Raw genomic sequence first — 27,842 nt, 5'->3', positions numbered from 1 at the left:
CCCCAACTACCAAGTAGACATTTCTCTTATAGTGACGAACGTTTCTTACCACGACCAGAAATACTTTCATTTAAGGGTGACCCCTTAACTTCCCAAAATTTTGTTCGGACGTTTTACACACAGATCGTCCTGCTGGTACACAGCGATCAAAGGAAGTTGGTCTATTTGTTACAACACTGTCATAGCGACGTAAAGCGTTAACAACTTCCTGAAAATTTTTATATTTGTTTCCCGTTTAATACCGTGCAAAAGCTGCAGTAAAAGCACATCATTTCTGCATTATCATCACTAGTCAAAATTGCTTCATAATGCGAGTAGTAGGCTACCACTTCTCACGCCACGCCCTGTTTTCAAAACCACATAAAAGCTTTTTTTCCAGAAGACTCACTTTGAAGGTAACGCATATGGCGAGCTTGATATAGAGATAAGGCGTTAGCCTATATGCTTTCTTAGACACTAGTTTATTTTTCATAATTTCACATTTTTAATACAATTCAAATGAAAATAAAGTTTTCGGTGTCACTGGTTGTTAAAAGAAAGTAACGAAATCGTCCTATTTTACTGAGATTGGCCTCGAGTGGGAAAATGTAGGGCAGTTCCCTTTCACAAAAGTTAGGGGTGACGAAGATCGTCGCCAGATCAACTACATGATCGAACTGAGAAATCCAACGATCTGTTGAATATCTAATTCTTGCATTGCGGTAGGCAAAGTTCTGTTAGATAAAATTCGATGTCTCTCACAACAGTTTGTGAGTTTTCCGATACCTTCTGAAAACTGCTCGGAAAGGGTTACCACCTTTTATTAAAACATCTTCAAATATAATAAAAGTAACATTTAAATTACATAGAAACCCATCTCAACCCTTTATCTATCGGTTTCGTGTAAAATACCATTAATTTGCAACAACTACAGAACGGTTTCTAGAAAGTCGTGAGTTGGTTCATGAAATGCAAAAGTCGTCTTCACAGAAACTGGGATGATAGAAACACAGCTCAAGTTGTATGAGAAGGCATAGCGGAAAACATACTCGTGTAAAACAAAATCACTACTCATAGATATTACAATATTTCAAGCGTTGGTGTTTTTAAAAGTCAACCTTTAAAATAGTGAATGTGAAGTACATAAACACAAAAAAAAACAAGCACCAAATAACAAACTCAATGCAAGCAAAAAAAACAAAAAAACATGTAGTCAAAAACTTAAAGCTAACATCGATGTTAAACGTTCAAATGTCGAAAATATATTCACACTTGTCGTTTCTTTCACGTTCATTATTCGGCTACGTGGTAGGCTGACAACAGAAAGTATCGAATTGTCACTGCGTTTTACTCATAGTACCATTAGAAAACCTTTTGTTTAGTATTAATCAACAACACAATGTACTGAGTTATAAAATAACTACTTTCAATTTCATTACATCTAATAATATTATAAACTTTAAAGCAGCCTTGATTTGAACGAGTTATCAAAGACTAACGTGCCGAAACCACAAAAGTAAAACACAAAAAAGACAAAAAGCAACCACATTCCGACAGCCAGAGCCAAAAACTTAGTTTGTTTAACATTAGTTCAACGTCTGCGGACGTCAAAACTTAAAAAAATGGAGTTTCTGTCTAGATATAGGCAGAATACGATGCTGGTGTTGAATCTTCCATATACAGTGAAAAAACAAACTGAGTTGACAATGCAATAAAGATAAGACCAGCTTGAACAAACTTTCATCACAAAATCACATAAAAGAAAACCACTCCATGTCAGATGCTTATTAGCTGAAGCTAACGAAACGAAGCAGTAATTGACTCTTATAAAAAAGACGTAAGAGCGCACTTTGCATATGCCGTATATCGTAAGTGCATGAACAGTCAGTCGTAAGATGCCAATAAACATCATTAGCATAATATGCGATTTTTGTGCTTAACAAACGAAAAGAGTTGTTTCATTGTAACCGACTAACTGTAACCGACTAACTGTAACCGACTTTCATTGTAATTGCTGATACTGAACATAAAGTCCAACAATCCCATGACGTGGAATCATTCATAAACAATCGCAGAGCATTTCCAACAAAAATGTCGTCTCTTTTTAGTCGGCGAGGCGTAACCTTCAACCAAAGTCTTACCATTGCCACCCGACGGAAGCATTTTATCAAAATACATCTCCACACGTGCAAGTGGCATGAAACTGCTCATGATCGAATCCACACATTAACAGTCGATTTGAAAACAAACCTACTGACAATGAGTCAAAAGCATCAAACTGTTAAAATAACTCGACGACTTGTGTAAAAAAGCAACAACCCCTATAAAACCTACTTCAACAAGGTAGTTCTATCTTTTTTCAATCAAATATCAATTTCGAGCCTAAACGTAACCAAAAGTAATATTTCAGACTGAAATTGACATTCGATCAAATAAACCTAAAAAAACTGATCGAGAGAGCGCAATGCATTTTCTACCGATTCTACAAAGTAACACACTATGTACAATGTGCATGCTGATCAAGCGAAATGCTTGGATTGTTTGCATAACGGTAGTAAAACTATACTAACCACACTGAAGTACAGTAAGAGCCAAACATTGCACAAAAGTCAGATAAAACGGAGCGCATTGGAGCTCCACCACCAATGAGGAATATGCCGCTAAAATGGGAAATAAAATTAGACATATCAGAAACCGTTTCAGTCGACCAAACCAAGTTTTCTGTGACATGGCGAAGTGGGAAAGTAATTTGGCTTCCAGCCACGAGAGCCTGGTTCGATTCCTGGTTAAGCTGGTTGTTAAAGAAAGGTGACGGAAAAGAATCAGTTAACACAACTGTGATTTTATTGCATCGAATGCAACGAGAACCTCACCATCTTACTCCCGATAGTCGGCAACCAAGCATTAAACCATCTTTACTTTTTCTGTGGCGTAACCAGTAACCCGACCCACTAGAATAGACCCACTCTCCTATTTTAGAAAAACCACATAGCAGTTTGTTAGAAATAACACCCGAAAGCAAATCAACCATGTTTTTACATTGATTCAAGGTCTGCAGACGTTGAATCGATGTAGAAAACGGTTGGTGCTGCCTGGGCGCAATCCTTGGCCAATAGAGTTACTTCCGAAATATTGTTTTTGTGGAGAAGATAGTTTTCTTTTAGTACATCTACTTGATGTATAACCCAATGTACCGTTCCTTCCACACAACTCAAGATGTGTCACCCCCACCAAACTTCCACATGACCATCAACAATACGGGGCGCTTTTGCGCTGCAATAACTAAAAGCTTATTTTGAAATAGCCTTCGTTCAACAGCTCGAAGCGAATGTTTTTATTCTTCAGCCATTCCATGACTGCGTTCTTCACCCTCGGTATTCCTGAGGCGCTGTTCAAACCTGAAAGATCAAAAAATAAATGTTAAACAGGGTTTCCATTGCTCTACCGCAGTATGACTGCAAAATCCTGATATGTATAATAAAAAAATGGACTTAAGCTTTTGTGTGTTCCATTGAAAGTATCAACCTCCATAAAACTAAATATTACATTTTCATTTCCAAACGTAACAACTTTATCTGCACCTCTCCCAGTGATGACGAATAAATGACGTGGGCCATCTCGAACGTCCTGTCGTTGGTTGATGACGGATCTCAATGTGTCGATGGCTTCATCGACGTGGAGTCCGTGAAGATCAAGTTCGTTGGGAGATCTGCCTTCGTTCCTGCGATGTGCCACAATGTTGTTGGGTTGACGAAAAACATTCGTTACAAGACGTTGAATTAATGATACAGATTTCATTCATCGAAAAAACAGCAAAAAAATGGCAGTTTCAGCCTTGTGAAAAAATTTATTCAAGAAAATACTTCGTTTAATAAAATACACTGTCGAAATTAATAAAACAAATTAAAAGAAGCGCAATAATCAAGATGCGATAGCATACTTTAGACGTCCTTGTTCTGAAAATGTATATGCGACAAAAACGAAAAAGTATTGACTCACATTCGATTGTACGTAAGTGTGGCCGCGCGCTGATTGGCTTCTCGCAGTCGCTTCTGGTGCTCATTGGCTTGTTTGGCGTAATAGAAGGCGAGAGCTCCTTTCTTTTGATGATTGGCAATCGCCGCCTTTCTTTGGCACTCGTGGATTTGTTGTCTGAGGAATGCGGGGTTGTCAATATTTGAGGATTGATAAGTTCAAAAAAGTTACTTCAAATTTCAACAAGCATGCCTAAATTGTAGGCCAAGCATACTAGCATCAAGTGAAGATCAGTGTTATACAATATACATCGTACGATTTACAATTGTACTTCCAGAAGCCTCGTAGAAAAGAAGCGACTAAATAACTAATTCATCAATGCCAGCGGACACCAAACGGACATGACTAAACTGCAAGATCAGAGAGCTAGTAGGCCTATTGAAACATCTCAAACGAATACGCAAATTGCACAAGCTACTGACTTACCTTTGAACGTTTGCCTCCCTCCTGATTTCATCGTAACTGAGGTTCGCCTCTTCCAGGCTGGTGGGCGCTCGCTGTGAATCAAACTTACCAGCGACATTTCTCTGCAACGTCTTCCTGAAAATCTAAAAATAAAACAACAGTATTAGCAAATGAGTTACATCCCACCCAGTTGCACAAGTCAATTGTCCCACTGAACAGTTTCCAACAATATTCTAAAATTAAAATTGAAGTTGTTGATCATAGGTACCCAGATATTTGCAGAGTAAAAAAGTTTGGAATCATAGCCTGAAAGGCCTGAAGAAAGCCATAAAAAATAAGCAACACACAGCACTACGAAAGTGACCTTCGGGCTTTCTCCAGCTTTCTTACGAGACAGCAACGCGGCTCTTGAAGGGCTTGAAATCAACGAGCTGCTCTTGTAGAACAAATCCGCTCCTTCATCGAAGATGCAATTGATGGCGAACATCGTGTTTTCCAAGTTAAAATTATTCTCCTAAAAAAAAAAACATTGTAGTTTAACAAGCAAATTTTCGATCGACGTTGCATTAACAATATCTATCAATACAAGAAATCTTACGTTGAATTAGTTTGAAAATTGGTTAAAAATAGAGTAACCTGTTCAGACAATACAAACATACAGAAAATATCTCATCAAGAAGATGCGGCGGCAAAGAGTGGTACATTTCATGAAGCTCTTCTCGCTTTAGTTGGGTGGCAAGTTTCATATTTGTGAACTGAAACAACACAAACAGTTGATGAAAACGCTAGTATGAGTGCAAGACTAACTTTCACAGGAATGAATCCTCCTGCATTATTATTTTATCAATTTAAAACGTAATGCCCTAGCAAAAGCCCTGCAGGGTTTTACTAGGTCTTTCTTATTCATAAGAGCGCTAACATTGTATATTGCATAGCCCAACTATAATATTTTTTGCGTCTTAAAGACGGAATGGCCCGTTTCGGAGAAATCCCGATTCGGAGACAGCCTTTTTTGGAGAAAGCCCTTTTCGGAGATTTTTTGAAAATTTAATAACGCCTTCTGTTTATGTAGAGAATTTTGTTTTTTATTCCACATTATCGTTTCTTTTGCATTCCGACAAAGAAAAATAAATTAAATTGAAATTTAGCGAAAAATTTTCGAACTATTAAATTAAAATGTTTGCTTGACACGTATCCTGCGTCGCCGTCTGTATGCAAACTTAGAATATATTCGAATCCTCAATTATTAGAAAATTCTCATCCCTAGTTTAACTAGTCAATGCAAAAACGCCGAAGATGATTCAATCGATGTCAAATAATAACACAAACCAAAAATAAAAGTTCATGCGTCCATTTGGAAATTGTGGCTGATACCACATAGGAAGTCCACATGGACTGAGGTGGAACATTGCTGTGCCCATCGAAGCGAACGACAAGTTTCTTGATGCGGTCGTCAGCATCTCTACATTTTTTCAACTTTCGTGGCGGACTATGACCGACTATTCAATGCGAAACATAACTACAATTCTCCAAAAAAGGCTGTCTCCGAATAGGGATTTCTCCGAATCGGATTCTCCCAATAGTAACACTAAGCAGACCGTCTTAAAAGAGGACGTTGACAAGAAAAAAAAATATTGAAATGATGATAATTTTCACACAGAAACAGACTGAAAATGCAAAGTTACAAATAATTCAGTATTGCCAAATAGCTGGGCAGCCGTTTGTGCCATAGCAGAGAGCGATTTGTTGAGCATTACAAAGGATTTCAGTTCTTAAACGAGCTTTTATAAAACAGTACTTCAAATAGTTTTATATCGAAGAAGTTAGCAGTTCAAGAGTACCTATAACCAACACACTACGCCAAATGAAACTTGAAGCTTTTGTGATTCTGATATGTCATACCTGACTTGCCTGACGCTGCTCAGCTTTTTCAGCTGCCTTCTCTTCATTGATAATCTTTGTGAGCGTTTCCGCGTTCTTTGTTGAGCTAACTGACCATCGGCTGGATGCCGGGCTTTTGGAACGTTCAGGAATGGCCAACTTGACATTGGAAGTCTTTGATCTGTGAGGAAACGTCACAAGCCTTTAAATGACAACCCGACTGGCTTATCAGACGCCTGCGCGTGCTATATTTTGTGTCAATAATAATGTGCAATTCAGGCTCTTGATAAACCACGAGGGTCTGCACAAGCACAAATAAAAATTGTATCCATTTGTAACTTTCACATCGCTGATAACTCACAAACAATAGCAGAGGTTAATCACATGAACACAACAAAATTATTGTTCTGTTTTATGTAGATATGAGAGAATACATTCCTACTACTTAAACGTTAAAACTCACTGTGCTTGATCTTGGCCAGCATTTTGACGCGAACTTGATCGTGACAATGAAGAGTGTTCTTCTGCCTGTAATCTACAGAAGTACAAACGCATTAACACAAGCCAAAAAAGCTGTTAAAGAATCGTTATTTATCTTAGCTGAGCAAACTTGAGCACATTTTCTTACTTTCTGGCTAACGCTTCGTCCTTTTTGAGCTGTGCGATTTCTTCAGGAGTTTTTGAATGAGCAAATAGCTCACAAAGTTGAGGTGTATAAAAGTTTTTGTGGTAGTTTGAATTTGGCGGCAATTTCGGACCAGGATCTTGCTTGTCATTCTAAAACAAAGATAGAAGAGAATAAGTAGCTTGGCAAGAAACAACCCGTATTTTGCACCTCAAACGCAACCACACCCAAAACTGTTGGTGCAATCCTGTGACGTCAATGTGAGATGAACAAGACCAGGTCAACGACATTGAAGATATCTTACTTTTGGTTCTTTTGTTTTTTTATTCAAAGTCTTCTTCCAAGAATCGTATATACTTTGTGCAGTGGCAAGATCGATATCTACCACGCAGTCTTCCGGGATGTTTTCAACTTCACCGAAGCGATCGACCAAATTCAGCAGAAACTCCACAGGCAACTTTAGTTGAAAGGAATCTTCTACAGTAAAACATTTCAAAAAAAATGTCATAGCAAAAATATCGTTTCATCTCAACAAAGAAAAGCGATATGACTACAAGTAGACAATGCAGATAAGAGCGCCACTAACTGCATGCCATGTTCAAGCATAACATGTCGTGTACTGCATGTACCAGCGTCATGTATAGGGGGCTAGAAATAGGGGTCACAGCATAGGGGGTTTCGTTTTAACAATGGATGGTGGATGAACGGAGAGCTATATATGATTTTGTAACAACGCAAACGTCACAACAATTTGACATCATGATCACAAACTAACCTGGCTCGGGAAGGCGGCTTTCGTTTGCTGCTGCGTCAGGGAAACTGGCTTCAGATTCACATAGAGTGTCATAATAATCATCCAAACTTAATGGTGGGTCGGAATCTTTCTGGAAACCTAAGCACAAGTAAAATTGTGGAAAACATGACAAAAAGGCCACAAATTTTGATAAAGAGTAAAAGTATTTTGTTTGATGTTTTAAAAAATTAGTATGAAAAACCCTTAGTTTTGGCTTTGTGCCACTGTGGTTCGAAGACATACCAAAACGTTAACACGTGATTTTACTTTTTAAACGAACTTAAAACTTTGAGGTGTGGTTGGTTGGAAAAAAATTTACATAAACTAGCTTGGCAGTAAAAATGGAAAAGCGATCTCGAGGTAATACTGCATAATCCAGTATTTAGTACACATACCGGAAAGATCGCCATCTGTTAATCCAAACAACGATGACTCAGCAATAACGTCGGTGGTCCACTGAAGTTGCTTGTCGCATTGGACATAAATGGCATGTAAGTCTTCTGAAGAATAATCGGAGAACAGAAGTCGAAGTGTGTCAAGATCATCGTTTTCGTTTGTATTCTGCGGAAAAGGTAAAAACAGAGTGAAGAATCTCATGCGCTCTGTTGCGCCCAAAACATATCGTGTGAAAAGCCCCTAGCAAAGCCGATTTCAATAGACGCATCTCGGTCAGCAAATAAGTCTTTTTCTGCAGACGTTAAAGCAAAGTAAAAATAGACGGATTTGCTCGTTAAGATGGACCAACCAGCACGCTTTTCCTTACCTGCTCAAAGTCTTCGGTAGTTGTGCTTTTGTCAAATGTGATTTTCGTAATCTTGATGGGTTTCTTTGAAGAAGCAGGTTTGAAATTAGCAGAATTAGAAGACAGAACTTTTATGCTTTGATCTTCTATCAAGCCGTTGTTGATATTGCGAACAAGCGACAAATCTACATCTTCCGTCATGGTGGCAATTGAAAAAGTTGACTGTTTGACTTCTTGCCCTTCCTGCGATGTTGTGAGACCGGTGGAACTTCTCGTCGACTCGATGTCACTGATGAAGGAACTCCAATTGTTTTCAGAGTGATCCAGGGATTGAAGAAAATTGCTTTCTTTTTGTGTGGAAGCTTTTTTACTGTTTGTACTGGTGATCTTTCGAGGTAAACCGCCTGAAAAAAGTCGGAAAGTTATGATAATAGCATCTAATTTTCACTTTCACTGCTAAATCGAAACGTAACAATCTGTCAAGGTGCACCTAGAGATGCGCCATCAATAGAGCATGGGTCGAGTTCAAACCCGATGCAAAATCATCGCAAACAGATTGTTGGTAGCATCAAAATTTTAATGCACCGTAAAAAAGTACAGGATCACAAGAGATCGATATACACTGCATGTCGGCATCTTGTCAGACTACCCAGATAGCAAACAGCCGTCTGCAGATTTGCTGTCTGGGTAGGGAGAACAAAAGACACTGAACAATTGATGACAAACAATTTGTAAGTCACCATGAACAGTTACACTAGATTGGATTACCAGCTTACTTGGTTCATATTGTTGTTTATTCTTTTTCATGGCTGGCGTTTGTTGATTCACTACTTAAGGTATTATTCAAGATATACAAGATTGCATTCAGAAGTGATGCAGACCGGAGACTGTCTACGCGAATTTTACCTTTAGTTCTTGGCTGTTTTTCAACGTTTACATTTGGTGAATTCAACGTTTCTGAAGTGCTTCCCTTTGTCATCGACGACGCACTTGCTTTCTTTCCAGCAGCAGGCTTCCTGTTTGGTGTGTTGTTGACGAATTTCCTTGCTGGAGTTTTATTTTTTTGAGTTGAATGGTCGCTGCGACCAGAGACATTTGATGTAGCTTTAGAAAATGAGTCTGAGTGACTTTCTTTCACAACAGGCTTTAAATCCTCGTCAAGCTTAACGTGAAACCCAGGTGGTGCAGAGGCAGGCTTTGATTGTGCACCAGTACTTATATTACCCGAATGTTCATTGCGTATAGGCTGCATTGCATTCTGTATTGGTGGCTGATTCAAACATTTGATCTGGTACTGGCGAAACAACTCTGGTCCGAGAACGCGCTCAACCGTGACGTTTTTTTCAAATCTGTCCAGAAAACAAAACAACAAGGATTGATTACACAATTGAAGAGGATAAAAATCTATCCTCTAGATCAGTGGTTCCCAACCTGGGGGTAAATTACCCCCGGGGGTAATATACAATAGTTTGGGGGGTAACGCGGCACCACTATCACGCTAAAAAATAAATTTTGTTCTCCATTATGAGCAATCACTGCAAAAAAATTTTCACCTGAAGTGTGAGCTGCAGTAACAAACAATGGTTGCCACCAGGGGCAGCTCATATAAAAGGCTGCAAAGGCTTTTGTTTGTGACGCCGCAATGCATTTAGTATTTTTGTGGCGTATTGTATTCCGCTAGGCTAGTTACCACAATTGCCAGTTCCGCGGTTTTCCTGCGGAATTGGGCTAGTACATGCTAAAAACAATATTCCTTTTCTTGCAGTTATTTTTTCTAAAAACTTACTGAAAAGTAATGAATAAAACGATATAAGCCTACGGTAACTAGTAGCATAATAATTAATTTTTTTACGAAGTGAATATTAAGGGTAATATGCTATAATAGCTACGTTTCTTTGGGTAACGGCTCGAAAAAGGTTGGGATCTAGATTCTAGAATCAGACTGGCATAGATTTTCACGGTGTAAGCGACGCAATAAGATGTATTTGACATCATGCAATGTCAAGGTGATAAGTGATTAAAGCTAAGTGATAATCGTAAATTTGTATTTAAACGGTTAAACTTACTTGATTTTTGCAATTCAACAAATTAAAACGCTTTAAATTTTACAATTTTTTAAGTCATCTAATTCTAAAACGAAACTGTTCTTATTAAAAATAAACTTCGTTAAAGAGAAAATTTAGTGTATTGTAAAATGTGATTAGTTAAATACTATAAGATGTATTCATCCACACACCTTGATAGCATGTTTTCTATAGTCTCTCTTGATACGCCATGAGAATTCTTCGTCGCTAACTCACGTGCTAAAAATTATGTGTGGTGTTAAAAATAAGAATTAGTGGCCACCAGTCAGTTGCTAACCCCACTGTAGAAATAAGTCAAACACTCAGTTCTTGCCTATCACGAACAATTTATCTACACTTTGATTTCAAACAAACTTCACAAACAACACACGAAACTGCATAAATTCAACGTCAAGTAATTCCTCTTATGATCAGCTAAATATAATCGTTTCTTACACCTATTATTATTTACTGATATAGTGAACACGAACAGGATGCTTACAAAATTAACGCCACCATCACTATGTTTCGTGGGGGAAAATGCAGAGATATTACAACATCACACGATGCATTGCACGTCCTTGGTGCCGTTAACTTTTAGAATGTATATTGTATACCAAAGGTATGCTTGGAGTAATAAAAATGCACAAAACACCTTTGTATCTCCACTTGGTGTCAGGTTCGGTGATGATAATTTTGTAACCGTAGTCCACCGCCATCGTCATGTATGGCTTCATCTCCCAAGATACCAAGTTTGTGTTGTCGATGATAACAGGGCTCCTCTCTGCCACATACGAAAGAATATGTTACCTCAGTTAGCAAAAATCGGTCCTTTTTTACATTAAGTGAACGTCCACAAACGTTAAATCAATGAAAAGGTGTCATCATGCAAGCTGAGGAAAAGTAAAATTTCAATTCACTAATCCCGACTGCAGGACTTTCCACAGAAATTCGATTGCGACAGGGACAATGTAAATATATTGACGATGCCAAATTGCAACATCCAGAGCAATTAAATAAACATTTACCAATGAAATGAACAATTAAACAAACGCTGTGTTTGCGATATTTAGACTTTCTTGAGCGATTATGCGCATTCGAAAGAGTTTTGAAACATGGAATTGCAATAAGTCGCGCGTAAAAAAGCAAACAAACACAAAATAGTGGACAAAAATATGTTACATTACTTCCTCACTTTCAATGTGTGCTTCAACATCGAAACGCAACTTCAGGTGGTCTTGCGAGTTTACAAAAATTTAAACAAAAGGAATAAAACATCAAAAATTCATCATACTTTGCTTTAAACAACGTTCGGCTTGCTTTCGATTCCATTCATGAGCATCAGAAAGCAGTGTTGGGTCGAACATATATCCTCTGTTAGTTTGGAAGTAATCGTCTGTGCTTAAGATAACTCCGCTTGTGCCTGCAATTGAAGAAAATACCACCATTTCGATAGAGGTATTACACTGATCTACACAATTTTTCCAGCATGAACTTTGAAAACTGATTTCAAGGAATTTTTGGGTGTTGATTCCGCATCTAACCTATTGCATGAAATCACAAAGATTGTAGATTGGCCTATGGCAATGCTTGTCCAGTAACCTTATTTAAGCTATTTTGGCCTATTTAACGTTAACCTTTCGCTATAGCACTGTAAATGTTGGTGGCAAACGCAACGCCTGGTCTTCCACTTTTGGCAAAAATAATGTATTTTTGTTATATCTCAAAATCTGAGTTCAGATTCGGATTCAGAACCCCAAAATTACCCCAAATCAGTTTGCAAAGTCCAAACAGCAGAAAAAAAATGCTTTTTTGTAGACCAGTGTTATTGACGCTTTCTGTACAAGTAACACACAACATAAAAACATATACAGTGCTGCATTTAAGTTTAAACGATGTACTGTATTTTGTTGAGTAGGAGGTTTCCTCTTGGTATATTGTGAATGAAAACGGCTCGATTGCATTAGCGATACAGATCATGTCAAAGTTTATACTAATGGGACTAACGTTGTTGTTTAAAGATCTTGCAACAAGACATTATGTGAAAAACAAACTTACCACGAAGTTGTCTCGCTTTTGTTGATTTTCCGCTTCCTGATACTCCACGCAAAATGTACATTACATATGGCCATAGTGTGCGCTCATTATGAAAACTTGCTTGATATCCTTGCCTAGGTGTACCTCCAACGTGACTTTCACGAACAGGCTGTGTTGGATCGGCATGACCGTAGCTTCTAAAATACAGCCTTGGTGCCGGTTGTCGCCATTCTCCAGGTTCGTGATAAGCCGAGGGTGACTGACGCCACGATTGGTTGTCAGAATAACGAGAATTATAGTAAGGCATATTCATCCGCCAATCAACGGCTTGAGTGTGTAAGATTGGTGATGTTTCAGAAGATGAAGAGTTGGGTTGAATCGGTCCAACAGTGTGTAGCGGATTCTGTAATGATAAGCACGTTCTTTGAAGAGGTGGAGGATGATTAGAGGTTGTGGAATGCGGAAAAGTGAAAGTATTATTTGAACATCCGTTTATTGTAAGGGAAACTGCTGATAAACTTGAATCAATCTCCAAAGTTCCTTTATTCACTTTGTCATTTTCTCCAGATGGTGAATTTTGATCAGAAGATGCAGCAATGGAACTTTGGAGAGCATTTTGTGGCGACAAGCTAGTTCCGTGTGACGTTGATACTACAGTGGTCAAAGTTTTTGTTTCAGGGTTTGGATGAAAAGCAAATTTTCGTGGGATCACAGATGCTGCAATGTTAAGAGTTTGTTTTCTGGTGTCCGGAGAGTAGATTAAAGACTCTGGAGTTTTGGTCAGCGAATGTTTCAATATCTTCGTCTGAGAATTTTTCAGTTGCCTGCGTGACAAACATAACACTAATCTTCAAAATGTTAAATAAGGCTAAGGCGATTTTTACCCAAAGTGAATGCACATGAAACTAAACTAACATTAATGAACTATATAATAAACATAAAAACTAACGCAAATGAAACAAAAACACACATATTAATTAATGAAACATGTGTATGTAACTAACATACACAATACACATTATCTAAACTGAAGTAGCATAAGAAAATAAAGAGACAATAAAACATAATTATGAAAATTTTGCCTTGTGGAAACCACTTCGACTCGGCCAAGCGGCTATATGTTATCGCTTCCATCATAGAAATAAACCATTAAATATACAAGAAATATCCTACTTTTCAAGCTCTTTGAAAATTTTCGAAGTTTTTACAGAACTTTTCACAACAGGAATTCGTTGATGATTTCCATTAAAACAAAGCCAGATTCCATTATGTTTTCCAACAGACACGTAAGAGGGCAAGAAAGAAAACTTTGTAAGGGTTTCGTCGGTTGATTTGCTTTGTAATTTCGTTGAAACTAGGTTGTCAGCACAGTCCTGCAACTCGACAGCTCGGTCAGATTTGCTTAAAGATTGTGTTTTAACTACAGAATTCAAACAATTCTTTTCACTTGAAGCCTAAAAAACAAAGGCTTAATCTCAGCTGTTTTCATTACAAAAATTCGATAAAACTAACAAAGATTTCAGAATACTGCATGCGTGAAAACTGCAGATGTTTGAGAAACGAAGATGCTAACACCAGTTCTGAACGTTGACCTTACGATTGAAAATTTCGACCACCAAAAATCCAGTAGCCTAGCAATTGCAGCCTCTACATTCTACAAGTATGCGAAACTGCCAGGATTAAGCTCGCAAGAAGCTTTTCCACTCCGAGGATAAAAATTCAATCGAATCAAAAACTTAAATCACTAAACGGCACTCCAAAACACAAGCAAACAAAAATTATATTCGTTTGCTTCGCAATGATTAATGCTAAAGGAAAAAAGCAAGTGAGCTAGCATTAGAATTTGAAAGGTCGTTTACTTTATGCAAAACAATGCACTCAAATAACTAAAGTCTTTATATTTACCAGATGACGCAAAAATTGTTAAATAAGAAAACATCAAACAGATGAATACCCAATATTTCATGGATGAACGCTTTGGCAAGTGAATATAATAAGAACAATTACAAAACAATTTATGTCGATATACAGCACAGGCACATCACATTAAAATAGAGCACTACTTGTGTCAATTGCAAGCATTAAGACGTACCGCAAGGTCACAAGAACTCTTGCAGCATGAAAAATTAACACAACTGCACTAGTCACTACTTCAAATGGTAATATGTTTGTTGATGAACGAAAACTATGCAAACCAAAGAGCAGTGATTCTTTTATAAAAAAAAATGCATTAGTGATTAAGGCACACAAGTTATTCCAAACTAACAGATTTTTTGAAATGAAATCTCATGATAAATTTGGCCTGATAACAGAGTTGGTATGATGTAAAATGATTACTTTCAACCACAAAACAAATAACTAGAATTAATAGAACATAGACATTAGACAAGTTACATCAATCAGCGGATTTGATGATCGCTACCTAGTACCTATATACGTGTAGTTTTACATTGTGGTTAATAAACACAAATGCCACACAAAGGAGCTATACAACATAGCCAACGTTGATAACATTACTGTAATTACAATAAAGTGGCATGATTCTTTCGGTCTATCAGCCGAGTGTAGAATGGAAGTCTTGTCATCGGATGTGTTATTCGATCCAGAAACGTTCGTCTGGTTTTCAAGAGCATCGTAGGTCACAGAAGAAACACCAGACACGCCAGCCGATTCTTGTTTAAAGTCCGGTCTGTCTGAATGCGTTGCAACTGTCACACAAAAGTGGATTTAGATAGATCTACAGCATTTACTATGAATAGTATGAACTGTGTACACTGTAGAGCAAGCAAAAGCTTAGTTTTTTAACTTTTGGACTACACTCTTAACAATGAGTTAATGATAAATTTGTCAATCAACTACTGCTCCCAACAGCTCCGTGAATAACCAACAGGATGTGCAACGAAGAAAAGCCAATATCAAGCTAAGTAATTCCTCTTAGCGTATGTGCTTGAGCAGTCTACTTCTTGGACAACTCTCTCTTTCAATGGTAGCTAGTCAATGGAACTTACACTTTACCAACAAGCGAAAACCTCATAATATTAACGTACAATAAACAATCTAAATATGTAGCTCATAGAGTGTGAAAATATCAGGATTAAGCTACGAAAAAGTTTTTTTTTTTAATCTGAGTATAATAAGTGAGTAGGAAAATACAAGCCATGCACACTAAAAATACTGCATTATCAACACATTCTATTTCATGTATGTTGGAACCATGGCGACCTTTATAAACAGGCCATGACAACATGCAGCTTAAAAATTGACTGAAGGCCGATCTGTAGCGGACTAGAGTTTGACACTTGTGCTGGAATCCAAAAAGTGTCTGGTACACTAGTAATAGTAAATGGGAAAAAATTGTTATTTTTAAAGATAATTTTAGGAGTTTTGCAGTGATTTGAGATTCAGTGATTACACTTTGGTAACTTAGATTCTCAAAACTATCATTTCAAAGAGATATAAAGTCAATTTAGTTTAAATATCAAAATCGAAAATACATCGGTCTTCAATCAGGCCTCCAGTCTGCATGTTGTCAAGGCCTGTGTAATTGTGTATACATATCGCTGTGGTTCGTAGCTTGTACTGGTTTGTTTAAGAAAACTGTGATGAGAAATCAACAGTGGTAAAAAAAATATCTGCACAATGCAAGATAGAATAGAAGTCGAGTCAAACAGGCTCGCTGCGAGATGTCACGACGACAGCTCGGCCACGGTCAATTGTCTCGCATCAAGTCGGCCGCGACAGAATATCCTTTTCCCACAACAGAATTATTGGCGTGTTAGTGCTGAGGAATTTTGGTACAATGGCGTCAAAAAGTAGTACCTCTCTGGAAAACGTATATTCTTTACATAAGTACGCAACACAAAAAGTGAAACATCAGTGTAAAAAACAAAGACACAATAGTTGTAGTTACACTGCCTAGAAAATACATTTAAAAAAGTATTAGCACACTATAAAAACATCAACAACTGCTTTGGAAGCACTACAGTTTCTTACCAGGTACTTCAAGTTCTGTGTCTTGAACAGGTGAATTTGCTACTGTTTGAGTCAATATAATCAAACTTTGTAGAGCATCATTGACTGTAAGTAACAAATAAGTTGGGTCAAAGTTTTCCTAATTTGTATTGGACATCAACTACAAAATTAATAATCAATTAATCGGTACATGTTCGACTTATACCTGCATCATAATAAAGAAACATCTCGTCACTATTAGGCAGTTAAATAAAAACACTCCAACAAAAAAGCAAATAGAGTAAAAAGCAAAGACACAAACGAAAGTGTGAGTTCATCCCTCAAAAAATCAGGACAATTTGACAAAGGCTACTAAACGCAAACCCACTGAGAGGAACAGTCTGGCACCAAGCGGAATGGCCCGTTTCGGTGAATCCGATTCGGTGAGTCCGATCCTTTAACGGGGGATTTTTTCAATTTTTTTTTTAAATTATCGGGTACCGTAGCCTAATTATCATTGCCGTTTTAGGGTTAGGGGTTAGGAGTTAGGGTTTAGAGGTTAGGAACTCACCGAATCGGACTCACCGAATAGTAGCAGACCCGGCACCAAGCTAGCTACGTCAAGATGTCACGTACCACCTCTTAATGTCATCTTTTTAACCAGATGAAGCAATAGAGATTAAAAAAGCTTCTTGATCAAGACAATTTTTAAGCATTTTACTGCAACTATTTTATGTACGGCAAAATTTATTGATGGTTATTGAGACATTCTTTTAGTAATACTATTCTTTTGATTGCACAGTTGGCAAGATTACATAATATGCTTGTGTTGCGATGTGTTGCTGTTAAACAAAAATGATAAAACGAAATCATTGTAGGTCGATGAGGTTTTTACATGAATAAAAATACAACTGTAAGATCATGATATTGGTGTAAAGAAAAGACACAAAATGATCCAAAGGTAAAAGCTACAATAATTTGTGATGAATAGTATTCTCAATACACTACTTCTTGATTAAATACCCTCACCATTCTATCAATTAGTAAAAACAATTTAATATAATGAACAGTACTATAAACCAGAATATTTAAATCGCTATAGAAAAAATATTCATATTTTGGACAGCATATTGAAATTATCCAATTGTGATCCACATTAATTGCTAAAAAACATTGGTCACGCACTCTTGACATGACATCAACATTAAATACGCTAGTGAGGTGTTTCAAGGCATGTAAAAATGAATGCAGTACGGTACCTGTATTCTGTACAAGTGAAGTCTTTGAGATAAGTCATGCATCTCAATTACACAAAAATTATATATACCTCGAATACAATACCGTACATCCTGCATTACTTCACGACTAGTGAATGATGTACAATGTACATGTTGAAACAAAAATACAAAATAATCATGATAAAGCAATATGTACTGATATTTCTACACATCTATGAGTCATAAACAATACACTTGCTAGTGTACGCTCAAAAGTGTATTATAATCATAATTTTGTTTATTAAGCCATCGTACATGTGTTTGGTTAGCAATGCAATATTTAAATAAACAAAAAACACTTTCGATGACCAAAATTAGATATAAAAGCACTAAACTTGTGTGACACAAACACTTCCAACATAACACAAAGTTCCCAACTGCCTGCTTTAGAAATGAAAATTAAACTATGAAACAAAATATTCAGGAAAAATATAACAATACTGTCATTAATTATGTTTCTTGGCCAGAAACATGAAGCATAGAAAGCATTTGATGTTATCACAGCTTCAGAATGAATTTAACTGTAGTTGTAACTGCGATTAGTGAATTGATCAGCATCAAATAGAAAAGCAGACACTTGTTGGTTCATTCTTGACATTAAATTTTTGAAAGCTGTAGCGCTATTTTACAGGTATCTTCTTCCAGAAGTTTGTGTAAACCCTTCAACTAGTCAACCATGATGTGAAGATGACTTGCTGATGCTGTTTGGGGTTGTCATCATTAACACTTCCAACTTAACATCAGCAGGAAAACAAGACATGTCCATATTATTTCTAATGGCAAATGTTAGACACAGCGTTTTCAATGATGGACAAAAATCTAAAACATGAATATCATCATGGTCATGAAGGTTTTCTTCATCCATGATAATATATCTTACTTCGGTTGAAGTGAATGACGGAAAGTTAGGATTTGGACTTGTACCTCCAAATACATACAACTTGTTATTGTGCATACAGCAACATTGTCTGCGACGTGGCACTGGCGATGTGCCTCCAGTTTTGACCATGCTCCATTTTTTTTCTTCTGGACTATATTTCCACAAATCATTGAAATGCTTACGTATGGTAGAGTTAAAGCCTCCAAATATGTACAAACATCCTTGAAAAACAAAGGCTGAATGACTTCTTCTGCCACCAGGGTTAAGGCTTGTTGAGGTGACTGGTTGGAACCATGTTTGCTTCTCTGTATCAAACACCTTCAATAGAGGGTCATAGATCTCACTGCCAGAATGGTAAGGGCCGTTCTCATCACTCCGACCACCAAACAAATATATGTATTTTCCAAGAGCACTTATAGTATGAAAATCTCTCCACATAGGATCCAAATTGTTTTCATAGCAAACACGATACCAAACATGAGATGGCATTTGTAGAACATACATCTCATTAGAAAAACAATCGGCTATCTCTTCATAACCACCAAACACATATATATTGCCATTCACAACACACATAGCATGACCATCTCGACCAGAAGGACTATCACCTTTCAGTGGATATTTTTTCCATTTAAGTTTGCATGTATCAAAGCTAAATAAATGATTACAAGCACCCTCCATATCATTACGACCGCCCCACAAGTAAGCCACTTCTTCAATAGCAACAGATCCATGACCATATCTCATGTATGGAACCTGTGCTAATTCCTCATCTGAATTGCAATTAATGACAAGTTTCATCCATCTGTTAGTATATGTGTTGAAAACATGAACATCAATTGGACGTGATATCATATAATCATCATCCATGCAATATCCTCCAAACATAAAAATCTTATGCCCGACAACAATTGCTGAATGATTGACCCGTTTTGGGCCTCCATCTAGTGATATAATCCACTGAGGTAGCATCTTAAAATATCACAAATACCATCACATACAATATAAACAACAATTATTAACCTGAAAAAATATGTTACATATTCAGGCAAACTGTTTGTCACAACACTTTAACAAACATGAAAACAAAGAAACAAACAAAACTAAATTAAAGAATGTAAGACATACATCAACATACAATCTTTGCTAGTAAGATTAAATCTATGAACATTATGTTCCAACTTCTTGCACTAAATAATTCTACTGTAGTTAATGCAACTCTGAAGCGTTGTTGCTGTCCAGTCAACAATGCACCAGCTTCATCGATGCAATACATACTTTCAGCACTGTGATTAGTCAACACATTTGGTGATTTTTGTTCTTATTCCTTTGTTTTTTTGCATTGTTTTTAATGTAATACGTAAGATTGCTCCATAGACACTTCTCTTAGTAGAAAGAAATACATTCTTACTACACCGTGAAGATTTTATCAGTAATTGTTCTGCAAATCCTTTTTTAATCCAAGTGGATTTTTAATTAACAATAAATAAAAAAGAATGTTTTACTTATAAACTGTTTATATAACTTTTAAACAAATATGAAAATGTTTTTGTTGTTGTAAAATCGACTACGTATTGCATAGTCAAGGACTTTGCTATTGCAGTTTTGTGTGAAGAAGTGATTCAGATCACATCAATCCTATTTTCTACACATTTCATGGCTTTAAAGAGGCCTGGTTAAAGCTTAGTATTTGATTAGTAATCCAAATTATAGACAGGCCTCGAAATTCCGGCGGTCATGACCTCCGGAATGACCTTGAATGTCTGCCGAAGCCGACTCATTGGTCGGTCATAAATGACCGCGCAAAATTCTTGACAAAAATAAAGCTAATGCAGCAAAAATATATTTTAAATTTGAATTGTTACAATTTTTGTTTAACGCGAACAAATACGGAGCTGAAACGATAATAGTACAGGCAATTGCTTTAAAGATCACATTAGAGTGGCGTGGTTAACGAGCTGATGGCAAAAGTAGCCATTTTTACATCATTTCAACGCCTTGCAATGTTGCCTTGAAATAAAGTTGTCTGAACTTTTCGGCAGGATATGTATTCTAATTTTAACAATGAGGATTATTGTGTTACATTGATCGTTTGTTAAAAAGAAACGTCACAGAAAGCAAGTCTCAGCTGGGTTCCGCACGTGCTTAGGCGAATGTAGCGACCTTATTCACGCTGATACTGATAGAAATAGAATTTCTGCACAGAAGGGAGGGTGTTAGACTAACACTATTGAGTCACCAATGCGCATTTGTCTGGACGGTCCTGACATGAAGATTTACAACCCCGCGCCGGCAGTAATCGCTTGGCACAACGATTCTATAACGCGAAAACCACGGAATAAGTGAACGTAGTTGCTTTTGTAATAAGGAAATTTGGATTGTTGTTTTCAATTGTGTTTATTGCGTGATTACACGACTGTCATTAACGCACTGATTTATTTGCAAGCAATCTGCTCCAGTATACTTCAGGGTTAGTTAATTAAGCCATCAACCATTGCAGAGTTATTCTGTTGTAGAAAATCTTCTTCTATAAACACGACTACACAATACTGTAGTGTGATTTTGTGCAAAATCTACATGTAAAAAATATGTCCGGTTGAGATATTAAATGTCCGCTGAAAGGGTCAGTCCGGTAGGACATGCTTGACCGCCGGAAAAAAGTACAAATTTCGAGGCCTGATAGATATAGGCTAGCTTCCGAAACACAAATCCTCACTAGAAAAAAGGGTAATAAAAAGTTCATCAGTGTACTAGTATAGCCTACATCAGACCTTTTTCTTATTAAATTATGATGGAGTTTCAGATACAAGAACAAGCTGAAACAAAATCCAAAGCTTTCGTGCAAAAGTAGATTTGTAGGAAAGAGCACAAAATGAAAACCCAGCAGGTCTTCAACCATTTTTTCATTACTAAGCCATCTCCTTTATAATTTTATTGTTTGCAGAGTAGAGCATAACACTAATTCAAACTGCAAGTTGCACCAACTAGTTTAAGCAAAGGTTTAAAAAAGAAAGGGAGTATATTTACGGTACCTTTTACCATGGTGTGCAATCAAAGCACTTTGATTCATGGCAGATTTACAAGATATATACAAAAATTCTAGTTTCAAAATTGGAGAAATTTTACAATCTGGAAAAATTCCCAGGTTAGGTTTCCTCTCTGCCAAGACTGAATTCTTTCACATACCGTACATCATTCTCTCACATAGTCATTAGGCTCTCTCTAAATACCTATTGTCAGAGCTGCAGGATGTTTTTAACTAAAAACAGTATTTATTCTATCGAAATCAATTTGAAATAATAGGAAATTAAAGAAATTAACAATACCACAAGTAGCAACTGCTAAAAATTTCCCGTACCGGTAACTGGAAGCAAAACTAGCCCAGTTATAAGCAGGCAAAACTCACGGATCTGAACCCTTGAAAATTATTAGGAATTGCCGAAAATAATGAGCATTTTCAGGAATTGACAGACATTTAAAAAAGTTGTTAGAAAATAATTGCAACCCAAACCAAAATGTGCAAAACTTGTGCTATTGAAATTGGCAACCCTGACAATGGTCGAAAATGACCAACAATGGGTATTTAGAGGTACCGAATCTTTCACATTATCTTGACAGCACTCACATTTAAATCCGTTTTCAGAAAGAACCATGAACACCACATCAGCATCTAATTGTGGAAACATTTCTTGGGCTTGAAGGAAAACATAATCTTGGTTTGAAGTCATGGTTGAGCAATGAGAAAGTAGGGTATCCTATTTTTAAAAACAATATAAGAGGGGACCAAGTGAAATTCTTGAAGCATAAAAAACTTGAAGATGTGAGCTATGTCAAATACGTTCTTTGTATTAGAAAACACACAACCATTTTGTTTTTGAACATGTCCTCACGTTCAAGTGTTGTTATTTTTACTTTCTTTTTAGACATTTGTTATATCATGGCAAATATTAATTTTGATAATGAAAAATAAAATAAACCTTGAATTAGCAAAACCAAAGTCACAAAATTTCTTAGGTAAAGATGCAGCTTTTAATTAGAGTTCTCAAGGTAGTGATCTGTTTATTTTAAGCAATGAGCAACAGTTATTTACAAATTGGTTTTATCACAATACAAAAATAACAATATTGATATTGAATATTTATTGTTGTTCATACTGTTCAACCTATTTTAGAAACTACCTGTATTCTATTCTTGTGTGATATGTATTGATGATGCAACCAATTTATCACCTTGACTTATCTGCATTGCTGTACCCAAAAAATAAGACAAACAGTACAATTTCTAAACTCTTTGGTTTAGTCTAACTTGAAATTAAACTAAGGCCTTTTACAAGTAACGACAGGGTCAGTAATCAGTAGGCTAATGTGCTGGTCAGATCAAAATAAACATGTTAGTAATGTTAAATAAATACTTTTTTGGCAAAATAAATACTTTTTTGGCTAAATAGATTTTGGCTAAATAGATTTAAATTGGGCAAATTAAAAAATAGATATATATATAATATAAAACAATGAAAACTATTAATACTACAAAAAGTGCTCAATGCTAGCAAAAAGGCAAAGCAGAGCAAATTAAATCAAATATAGTTATTATAATACTATCTGAAGCCTTTACAAATTGTTTCACCTAACGGATCATCAGAAGGTCTTATTCAAATAGAATTCTATTTGATCAAGACCTTCTGATGATCCGTTAGGTGAAACAATTTGTAAAGACTTCAGATTGTAATAACTATATTTGATATATAATATATATAATTATGTAAAAACAATACTTGTTACATCATCGTTTAGAATTGAAAAACTGAATTTACAAATTCACAGTTTCCCGAAAAGTGGGAAGAAGTGTAAGGCATGATCTGTTTACAACTTCAAATCACATTTTTGTCTAAATGAGGGGTTTTCAACCTGGGGGTTGCAAGACATTTTTCCAAGGGTCATGAGACACCTGAAAATCCAATGTATTTTTGTATGATATTTTTACATGAAAAGAAAAAAAATGTTATTGCAAAAAGCAATAGAATAAGACTGCAAGCGGGATTGACTGCCTCTTTCAGACAACACAGTGCAACATGGAATGAGTGGCTTGATAGCAATGTCAAGTCGCAGATTATTATCAACAAGGACTTTCCCAACATAACAACAGACGGATGCAACCTAATTCGTACCATGAACAATTCGTACCCTCAGTTCGTACCTTGAAAAGATCAAGAGAAAAAATTAAAAAAAGCCGAAGTCGCTAATCGCAGTTTCCGCAAACATTTTAAAAGGGTTAGGGCAGCGTTTCTCAACCTGGGGGTCGCGAAGGTCCTGTCATGGGGGTCGCAAAAAATTCCGAAAAAATGAATTTTTTTTGCAGCAATCACTTTGTATACAGTAATGTCATAGCAAAAGACTAATTGGTTGCACTGTTACGAAAGAAAACGCGTAGCTCAGTTGTAGGCCAATTTATCATCGTTTGTTCAAGTCGAACGAATGAACTGAGTCAGCCTGTTTAACAGTCTCAAAACAAAAAACATTTGTCTAAATCAGATTTTAATTATTGTGCAGTTGCGTTTAGTGAGTCAGGAGTAAACGTATTTCTGTGTTTATAAATATTTCAGTTCTATAGCCTACTCAGGACTGCGATTTTTGCTTTTTTCGGTGACGAGGTCACTCGACACGCGCCATCACTATTCGACAAACGCCGTGCCTTACGAAAAAAAAAAAAAAAAAAGGAAAAAAAAAAAGAAAAAAAAACTGAGAGTCGTGTCAAAAACGTCGTCAGGTCGAGGAACAATCGGGGGGGGGGGGCATCACGTGATGCAATCATAAGAGTGCTGACTTACATAAACTTTCTTGCGCCAGGTACTTCAAAGCTAGGTCTAAAAGCGACGCTTCACACGAGAAACTCCCAAGGCGTAAGCGCCGCTATTTTGAACACTGCGGGAGAATGCTTTGATCGAAGTTCCAACGCCTGGCATCAAACATTTCGCCACACACGTTTTGTGCTATTCGACACAACGAGTTCTTTTATAAATAAAGTAACCGAAGTAGGCTACTTTAATTTTCAACGTGTTTGCCAGTTTGGATTTATGTCTGACTTATGCACTTGTTGTTCCAAAATAGCAGAAATATTTTGCAATGTGAATAAAGAATAGTAGACAGATAAACACGGTTGCAACTTGACTTCCATCCACTAAAAGGGTTTCTGTGATTACGTAATGGGCGATTTTGCGTTCACAAAAGCACACAACCCAGCTGGCAAAACCCGTCGTTTTTACATTGATTCAACGTCTGCAGACGTTGAATCGAAAAAAACGAGAAGCGAAAAATACACTAGAGTTGTCTATCATGAGTCAGGACCGCACTGTTTGATTTGTAGTGATGTAATAATACCAAAAGTAGCGATACGCACGCTGTTACGTTAAATAACTCAGGGGGAAAAGTAACTTAATTTTGGGTTGTTTCAACGTTCGAGTCAGCACAAATCTATTTAATTTTCCTGGCGGGTTACAGTGCGTACCCAGACAGCAAAAATCATCATTTTTACATTGATTCAACGTTTACAGACGTCAAGTCAATGCAAAAATAACGAATTTTGCTGCCTGCGCAACAATGCCCAAGAAGAAATTTACGTTTGTTTTACATTAATTCGACATCTAGCAACTTTGAATTATCATAAAATAACGTTAATTGTTCAACCAGGCACCGGTAACAAATTAATATCTCACTGCGAGATGATTGCCTCGATTTACGTTTACACTAACATAATTTCGGCACAATTGAGATACAGCGAGCAAACACGAGTCTGTTTGATAAAGAACTAGCTGTCAGAATCGGAATCATAAGACGCTGTATGAGAGGATGAAGCTGTCGCATCGTCACTGGAATACTTGAAGATGCAAAACTGCCCGTTCATGAACGCGCAATGCCATGTGATCAGAAGCATTGTTTTTCTTCTGCCAAAGAACCGTTTATCCAATTTTGTACTACTTTTTTAACTTGACCCCGTAGCTTTTCTAATTCCGATTTGTTTCCGTCATAAAATTCTTTACAAATTTTGCAAAATATCACACTAACTTTTCCTTCTGTTTGATAATTAATCTATAGCAGGTAAATTCCACTTTTTAACTGTATCTTCTTTCACGATGATTTATATTCGCAACGACACCGGTAAACAATAAGCATTCGATGAAAGAATAACTTTTGCGTAACAATAAGCCGGTATTTATAAGGTTGCAAACTTTTTACAGTTCACAAGAGCATTGTCAGCGCATAAAATAGCTTGTGTGATGCTCTGGGCTACCGTCGTGTGACACGCGATGAAGAAGCGCATAAAATTTCGTTTGATTGAACATTAAAGCATACGGCAATTATCGCAGCAATCCAAGGTTTGTTGATTTGGCGACGGCAATGTTTTTGTCGTTGTAGATGGAATCACTCAACCAGCGTGCGATTAAAAACTTAAAGTAAGTGACTCTGATACCACACAACTTGTGCGGTAACTCGCGGCCAAACGCTTATAATTTGACTCTTGTGACGTCATATTACTATTCCACAAACAAGCGTAGAATTTTTGGTCGTTCGACAAGAAAGAAAAAATCGCAGCCCTGAGCCTACTTACCATGGACAAGAAACGAAAATATTTTAAAGAGTATTTTACTTCATGTTTGACATTAGCCTACTTCCATAGTTAGCAACAGCATTGAGAAGCCACAGTGTGTCTTGTGCAATGAAGTTCTCAGTGCTGAATTTATGAAACCATCAAAGTTAAAACGGCATTTACAAACAAAGCATTCCAATCACATCAGCAAGCATTTGGAATTTTTTCAACGCCATGAGGCCGGTTTGAAATGCCAAACATTAAAAGTTGCAACATTCAGCAGTTCTTTAAAATTAAATGTTATTGCAATGTATTTTTGTGCTAATTTTTATAGCTTATCTAATATCTATAGAAAAGAAAGCAGGAAGGGGGTCGCAAGCTGTATTAAACACCTAAAAGGGGTCGTGAACCACAAAATATTGAGAAACACGGGTCTACGTCTTTTAGGCGTTGGTCTAATAGGCGCACACACTGTGGCGTCTGGATATTTAGGTGCGGAGCACTGTGACGCCCGTTCATTTAGGTGCTATTCCTAGTAAAGTCTGTAGATTGTATCAGCTTGGCAGGTAGGGGCGTAGGGCAATGCTTTTCACACAAAATATTATATTGAACAGGAAAATATATTGTTTTTTTAATGCATGTGCGTTGTTGGTCATGGCTTCAGTGAGTGAAGTTGCTTAAACTGGCAATGCTTTTTCACATAAAATGTTACATTGAACAGAAAAATATGTTGTTTTTTTTAATGCGCGTGTTCAGCATTTATTTGTTGTTAGTCCAGGTTTGCACCGGCGAAAGCTTTATCAATAAATTATTCAAGTTTCCAAAAATGTATGAGATTGAGTTCACTTTTAGTTAGGTCAAATAATAACTAAACATCAGTAAAAAATGTACCGTAGGCTGTACTCAAGCGGGCGGTAGGCTTAGTTTTCCGTCAAAACCCGGACTAGGTTTAATAACGAGCGAAGTCTCACCATTATGCTTGCAACTTGTAGCCAAGGTGTAGCCTATATGCCCTGTAGAAATGTATTCATGTGAACAGTAGTAGAGCGTCTTACGCGTTCTCGCCACATGGCCAATCCATCCCGAACAGAAGTAATTTATACTTAATCTAAATTACCAGACATTTTTTACACAAATCTGTTGTATTTACGCGGTAAAAACATGTCATGTGATCGACGTAGACGCACAATCTTGACATCAAATGAAAGCATACATCTTCAGCTATCCGAAGATGCAAAGCTTTGCAATAAAATTTAAAACATTCTATGTACAACTAGCAACTTTCCAAAAGGTATTTTTTCTAATTTCTAAAAAAATTAAAAATTGGCAGAAAAGTGTACTTCATTATAATTTTTACTACCCAAGCATGATACAATAATATGAAAATATATGTAGTTTAATCGAATGCCAAAACAATTCTGCACATGAGAAAAAATTTACTTCGTTTCTGCGCGCAATGCTTTAGGAGGTACAGCAGAATGATTATGGAGAAATTTGGAAAATTTTAAGCAAAAAGTTTACGTAATTTAGCCTACAGTCTTTTTGATCGAGAAATTCCAAAGTAAGGGGTTGCCTAGCCAGTTTTGACTG

The 27,842-nt window shown here is 36.8% G+C and overlaps 2 protein-coding genes across 2 annotated transcripts; both read right to left on the bottom strand.

Moving 5' to 3' along the window:
• Positions 1–784: 784 nt before the first annotated feature.
• LOC145779291 (uncharacterized) lies at positions 785–12,642 on the bottom strand. The gene is made up of 18 exons (XM_082590833.1): positions 12,582–12,642; positions 11,818–11,946; positions 11,179–11,307; positions 10,697–10,763; positions 9,367–9,809; positions 8,482–8,864; positions 8,114–8,279; positions 7,701–7,817; positions 7,230–7,402; positions 6,929–7,077; positions 6,764–6,835; positions 6,322–6,481; positions 5,079–5,174; positions 4,784–4,933; positions 4,441–4,562; positions 3,979–4,131; positions 3,561–3,700; positions 785–3,377 (listed from the first exon to the last, which is right to left on the bottom strand). Exons 1-18 carry the CDS (start codon positions 12,640–12,642, stop codon positions 3,262–3,264), a joined length of 2,826 nt encoding a protein of 941 aa, XP_082446959.1. The 3' UTR covers positions 785–3,261.
• A 52-nt stretch (positions 12,643–12,694) lies between these two features.
• Positions 12,695–23,031, bottom strand: LOC145780232 (uncharacterized). The gene is made up of 7 exons (XM_082591935.1): positions 22,847–23,031; positions 22,294–22,423; positions 16,554–16,637; positions 15,087–15,268; positions 13,734–14,014; positions 12,767–13,384; positions 12,695–12,704 (listed from the first exon to the last, which is right to left on the bottom strand). Exons 2-7 carry the CDS (start codon positions 22,394–22,396, stop codon positions 12,695–12,697), a joined length of 1,278 nt encoding a protein of 425 aa, XP_082448061.1. The 5' UTR covers positions 22,397–22,423; positions 22,847–23,031.
• Between the last annotated feature and the right edge of the window lie 4,811 nt (positions 23,032–27,842).

The sequence above is a fragment of the Aplidium turbinatum genome, chromosome 11 (assembly GCF_918807975.1).
Source record: "Aplidium turbinatum chromosome 11, kaAplTurb1.1, whole genome shotgun sequence".
Lineage (NCBI taxonomy): Eukaryota > Metazoa > Chordata > Ascidiacea > Aplousobranchia > Polyclinidae > Aplidium > Aplidium turbinatum.
Note: the sequence above shows the minus strand (reverse complement) of the source record. Positions and strands in the feature narration are given on the sequence as shown.

Bases quoted from the DNA above. Each gene is read 5' to 3' on its own strand.
- LOC145779291 (XM_082590833.1), bottom strand. From the start codon at position 12,642: ATGTACATTTTGCGTGGAGTATCAGGAAGCGGAAAATCAACAAAAGCG. The intron at 11,308-11,817 runs GTATGATGAATT...CGTATGTGGCAG, and splicing joins CGAACGTTGTTTAAAGCAAA to AGAGGAGCCCTGTTATCATC. The intron at 6,482-6,763 runs GTGAGTTTTAAC...GTTTCCTCACAG, and splicing joins GCTGGCCAAGATCAAGCACA to ATCAAAGACTTCCAATGTCA.
- LOC145780232 (XM_082591935.1), bottom strand. From the start codon at position 22,396: ATGACTTCAAACCAAGATTATGTTTTCCTTCAAGCCCAAGAAATGTTT. The intron at 15,269-16,553 runs GTAAGAAACTGT...TTTGTGTGACAG, and splicing joins CACAGAACTTGAAGTACCTG to TTGCAACGCATTCAGACAGA. The intron at 13,385-13,733 runs GTAGGATATTTC...TTTGTCACGCAG, and splicing joins ATTTTCAAAGAGCTTGAAAA to GCAACTGAAAAATTCTCAGA.